At 37.9% G+C, this 4,664-nt stretch overlaps 1 protein-coding gene and 2 long non-coding RNA genes across 7 annotated transcripts; 1 reads left to right on the top strand and 2 right to left on the bottom strand.

Annotated features, from left to right (window-relative positions):
* Positions 1 to 117: 117 nt before the first annotated feature.
* Positions 118 to 1,743, bottom strand: LOC105570824 (methenyltetrahydrofolate synthase domain-containing protein-like). 3 transcript variants are annotated; one of them, XM_012028276.1, is made up of 4 exons: positions 1,497 to 1,743; positions 884 to 1,385; positions 449 to 681; positions 118 to 325 (listed from the first exon to the last, which is right to left on the bottom strand). In XM_012028276.1, exons 2-4 carry the CDS (start codon positions 909 to 911, stop codon positions 227 to 229), a joined length of 360 nt encoding a protein of 119 aa, XP_011883666.1. In that variant the 5' UTR covers positions 912 to 1,385; positions 1,497 to 1,743; the 3' UTR covers positions 118 to 226. The 3 variants fall into 3 exon arrangements, with proteins under 3 accessions (XP_011883666.1, XP_011883665.1, XP_011883667.1); XM_012028275.1 differs by having other exon boundaries at positions 884 to 1,743; XM_012028277.1 differs by lacking the exon at positions 884 to 1,385 and having other exon boundaries at positions 119 to 325.
* Positions 1,744 to 1,822: 79 nt separating this feature from the next.
* LOC105570825 lies at positions 1,823 to 2,713 on the top strand. Its single transcript, XR_001009607.1, has 3 exons — positions 1,823 to 1,975; positions 2,227 to 2,553; positions 2,630 to 2,713. It is a non-coding gene; the product is annotated as an uncharacterized LOC105570825 (long non-coding RNA).
* Positions 2,560 to 4,055, bottom strand: LOC105570826. 3 transcript variants are annotated; one of them, XR_001009610.1, is made up of 3 exons: positions 3,425 to 4,042; positions 3,149 to 3,348; positions 2,560 to 3,061 (listed from the first exon to the last, which is right to left on the bottom strand). It is a non-coding gene; the product is annotated as an uncharacterized LOC105570826 (long non-coding RNA). The 3 variants fall into 3 exon arrangements; XR_001009608.1 differs by lacking the exon at positions 2,560 to 3,061 and having other exon boundaries at positions 3,070 to 3,348; positions 3,425 to 3,752; positions 4,008 to 4,055; XR_001009609.1 differs by lacking the exon at positions 2,560 to 3,061 and having other exon boundaries at positions 3,070 to 3,348; positions 3,425 to 3,752; positions 3,857 to 4,048.
* Positions 4,056 to 4,664: the final 609 nt, after the last annotated feature.

Genomic DNA, 4,664 nt, shown 5'->3' with positions numbered 1-4,664 from the left:
AAATATTTCAGAAACATTTATGATATCTCAGCTTCGCGGACATTTCATGTATCTGAAACATGTCTGAAATATGCCTGAAATATTTTTTTGAAAGGTTTCATATTTCATTGACAGCTTTTTGAGAGCTTTCTGAAATATTTCGATGCTGTGTGGGACGTTAACAAGGCATTCAATGCGCACACAGTCGCAGCTTTCCTATACAAATTATTGCTGTAATATACAACGCTCAATCTGTCCAGCACGAAAGAGATAATATTCTCAAGATTCCTGAAGCTCTCCAGAATCTGTAGGGCTCGGTTCGACTCCGTCGAGTGGAGAGATGCAACTGCACAAGAAGGTGAACAAACAGTAAACACACGCTTTCCTCGTACACATGTTCAGACAGTACTTACGCCTACGTTGTAAGTTAAATTGTGACACGTGTTCCACGATTGTCTCCAGCGCTTACCTTGTTGGCCTCCAGAGCCGAGAACCTCACTGGCTCCTGCGGCTTGTCTGGATTTATCTTGATGACTCTTGCCTTCTTAAACACGTCCAACTCGATCAGCCACTGCGCCACCTCCGCGGCGCCCTTGAAATTCGGTATACGCTTGTATATGTTGACGGGGAAGTTGACCAGCTCATTCTTCGTCATGTAGTCCCACACCTTGCGGCGGAAGCTCGACTTTGTCACCTCCTCGGCTGCAAGAAATCGTTGAACGTGAGGCAGTTGGCTCGACGAACGGCAACGATACAGCGCGCGCGGTCAACTCGGTACTTTTTGCAAGATAATTTCAAGATTCGGATTCCTTCATTTCACGAATGACCCACTCGACATTCCGCTTCATAATTTTCCTAGTAACAGCGCACGCTTTCGCCGGCAGAGTTTTAACGGGAAACTTACATACTAGACTGACGAATCTGCATTTCATCACCACGGTGTTGTACAAGTCCCTCTTAACTGTACAGAGTTTGTCCAGGCACGACTTTCACTTTACCGACACGTGCGTGGAGTAAAATTCATCTCTGTTCATGTGTACAAACAAATTCATTAGTTCCTGCAAGACGCCAGTGTCGAGCAAACGCTCCAGCGTGCTCTTGTCGGTGTCCACGCGCTTTTCCCAGTAAGCGAGCACAGGCTCGAATATCTTCGCGGTGCTGATCGAAGACCTCCCGCGTATCCGTACTTCCGCGCAACGTTCGTGTCGCGGTCGACAATACTTTGTATACTTTTGGCACTGTCGCCGACCCTATACCCTCCATCGGCACTAAAAGGATCGTGCACAAGCTGCGAAATTGTCGAAAGCACTGCCGACATTCCTCGTCCTCTGCCAGAAGTGTCTCGAAATAACTGAACAGTTCCAGAGCACATATACGATAATGTACAGCAAACGTTTCAATATAACCTAAAATAATAAGACAACAGTAAAATAGATACCAATTTTAAAACATACATTGGTTATCTTATAGTAAAATCCTAAAGGCAACCTTAAAGCGATAACTTATAATATTGCTACCTGGGTTATTTCGCTTGCGCCACGACCCTATGATCGGGAAAAATCCTCTTGCGCCTGTGCTCGCGCTCTTGCGCTGCGCCTTACGCCTTGTCGTCTAGACGAGCCTTGACACATTTCCTAACCTATCAGGGCGAATTCTGGATCGGAAATATAAAAATGGCATATACATTAGATTAATAGAATTCTGCGTATTTCAACTAATAATATATCAATGTACGTAACACATTTTTTAAGTATTAATGTGTAACTCATTTATTTACATATCTTTAATATGTCTATTATAAATATTTCAAAGATATCTTTTAAGTCTTTTAGATGTCTTTATTTAGACATCTTTTAGATATCTTCTAGAAATATCTTGAAGATATATTTTTAGAAATGTTTTAGACGTCTTTTAGACTTTTTAGGCCCGTTCCCACAGTGGCTAGTTAGCTTAACCAGTTGTTAAGTAGCGATACCAACCACTGACACAAAATTCGGTAAGCTATTTACAAGATTATATATATATATATACACTATATGTTGTATATATACATCAATATATCAATCACAAATATATCAATATATATATGTATATTTTTTAAGCTTATTTGCGAAAATGCAACTTGTCAAAATCTAACCTTGAATTCGGTAAGCTATTAGAAGGTTAGATTTTGACAAGTCGCATTTTCGCAAATAAGCTTAAAAATATACATACATATATTTAATCACTGAAATAATTAATTTCCAGTTTCATCCTCATTATTACGATACCTCATCGCATAATAAAAATGGATATAAAAATAAACCGTATACGGCATCAAATTTTTGTCAAGCTGAAAAACTATAGCACTTGTATCATTAATAAAAAAATACAAATTGATAATAGAAAATAAGCGGACTGATGCTGTGAGTGTTAAAGAAAAAGAAGAGGCTTGGCTAAAGATATTGGACGAGTATAATCAGCAAAGCAACTGTCGCCCTCGCGAATTAGGAAACATAAAAAATTTTTGGATTAATGCTAAAAAGGACACCAAGAAGTTGTATGCAAAAAATAAAAGGGAAATATATCTTACTGGTAATATAATTAACATTAAATTATTTTGGCGCTTTTGATCACGAGCAAGAATTTATTTTTATCATATATTTGTTAGGTGGTGGATCTTCAAATATTGTGAGTGATGTTGTGGCCGATGCCGTTTATGAAATAATTGGGCCATCCATCGATGGACTGATCAATCCGTTTGATTCTGACAAGCATATTTCGAATTATGTAGAAACGCCATCAACTGTAACAAATCTACTAGATAATGATATGGAGAATGATGATCCAAATCATACAAGTGTTTTCCAGGTTTGTCAATATCATACAATCTTTTTGTTTATTGTTATTTTATATGTAGAAACTTACATTATTTTAATGAGATACAAATATTTTCAGTTTTTGTTGACTCGACCATTTTTTGGCGCTTATATTTATCCTGAACACCTTCTTTTGCATTGGAAAGCGGGGAACTGATGATGGTTTTCAATTTTTGAGGATTATATTCCGCCCAACTTTTCACTTCTCCACTTTTTACTAAATGCTGAAAATATTTGTATCTCATTAAAATAATGTAAGTTTCTACATATAAAATAACAATAAACAAAAAGATTGTATGATATTGACAAACCTGGAAAACACTTGTATGATTTGGATCATCATTCTCCATATCATTATCTAGTAGATTTGTTACAGTTGATGGCGTTTCTACATAATTCGAAATATGCTTGTCAGAATCAAACGGATTGATCAGTCCATCGATGGATGGTCCAATTATTTCATAAACGGCATCGGCCACAACATCACTCACAATATTTGAAGATCCACCACCTAACAAATATATGATAAAAATAAATTCTTGCTCGTGATCAAAAGCGCCAAAATAATTTAATGTTAATTATATTACCAGTGAGATATATTTCCCTTTTATTTTTTGCATACAACTTCTTGGTGCATACAACTTTTTAGCATTAATCCAGAAATTTTTTATGTTTCCTAATTCGCGAGGGCGACAGTTGCTTTGCTGATTATACTCGTCCAATATCTTTAGCCAAGCCTCTTCTTTTTCTTTAACACTCACAGCATCAGTCCGCTTATTTTATATCAATTTGTATTTTTTTATTAATGATACAAGTGCTAGTTTTTCAGCTTGACAAAAATTTGGTGCTCGTATACGGTCTATTTTTATATCCATTTTTATTATGCGATGAGGTATCGTAATAATGAGGATGAAACTGGAAATTAATTATTTCAGTGATTAAATATATGTATATGTATATTTTTTAAGCTTATTTGCGAAAATGTGACTTGTCAAAATCTAATCTTGTAAATAGCTTACCGAATTCAAGGTTAGATTTTGACAAGTTGCATTTTCGCAAATAAGCTTAAACAATATACATATATATTGATATATTTGTGATTGATATATTGATGTATATGTACAACATATAGTGTATATATACATATATATAACCTTGTAAATAGCTTACCGAATTTTGTGTCAGTGGTTGGTATCACTACTTAACAACTGGTTAAGCCATGGACGTAAGAATATATGGACGGAGTGTAAAGCCCGCTGCAGACGATGCTATTTTTCCTGCTGGATTGCTTGCGATTTAGTAAATTACTATCATTGCACCACTCAGCATTCAGGATTCCTAGTAATTTACTAAATTGCAAGCAATCCAGCAGGAAAAATAGCATCGTCTGCAGCGGGCTTAAGTTAGCGGGGGCCGAGCCAGAGCAGTGAGGGGAAAAGTAGTTATCACATATGGCGGCGACACTACCACGAGGCAGTGCTGTCCGAGCGACCGTGTCTGTTCGCACACGGACACGGTCGCTCGCTTGTGTGCGTCATCCCCTCCCTATGCGACAGTGCGACCAAAGGCCGCTCACGGCAGCACTGCCACGAGGCGTCCTATACAATCACCTAGTCATCACATATGGCCACCACCCAATTTCCCCTCACCGCGCTCGCTTGGGTCCCCTCGTCCTAAATCCTACATTACGCTCCGTCCATATATTCTTACGTCCATGGGTTAAGCTAACTAGCCACTGTGGGAACGGGCCTTAGAAATATCTTGAAGATATCTTCAGTAAGATATCTTTTAGATGTCTACAAGACCTTAAGAGGATCCCGTAGCACA

This window comes from Vollenhovia emeryi, unplaced genomic scaffold (genome assembly GCF_000949405.1).
Source record: "Vollenhovia emeryi isolate VEMERY1.0 unplaced genomic scaffold, V.emery_V1.0 DF941760.1, whole genome shotgun sequence".
Taxonomy (NCBI): Eukaryota; Metazoa; Arthropoda; class Insecta; order Hymenoptera; family Formicidae; genus Vollenhovia; species Vollenhovia emeryi.
Note: the sequence above shows the minus strand (reverse complement) of the source record. Positions and strands in the feature narration are given on the sequence as shown.

What these genes read in the sequence shown, in the direction of transcription:
- LOC105570824 (XM_012028275.1), bottom strand. Translation starts at nt 911, where the DNA reads ATGAAATGCAGATTCGTCAGTCTAGTAT. An exon ending in CAGATTCGTCAGTCTAGTAT is followed by an intron (nt 682 to 883) that starts GTAAGTTTCCCG and finishes GATTTCTTGCAG; the next exon opens with CCGAGGAGGTGACAAAGTCG. An exon ending in CGGCTCTGGAGGCCAACAAG is followed by an intron (nt 326 to 448) that starts GTAAGCGCTGGA and finishes CTTCTTGTGCAG; the next exon opens with TTGCATCTCTCCACTCGACG.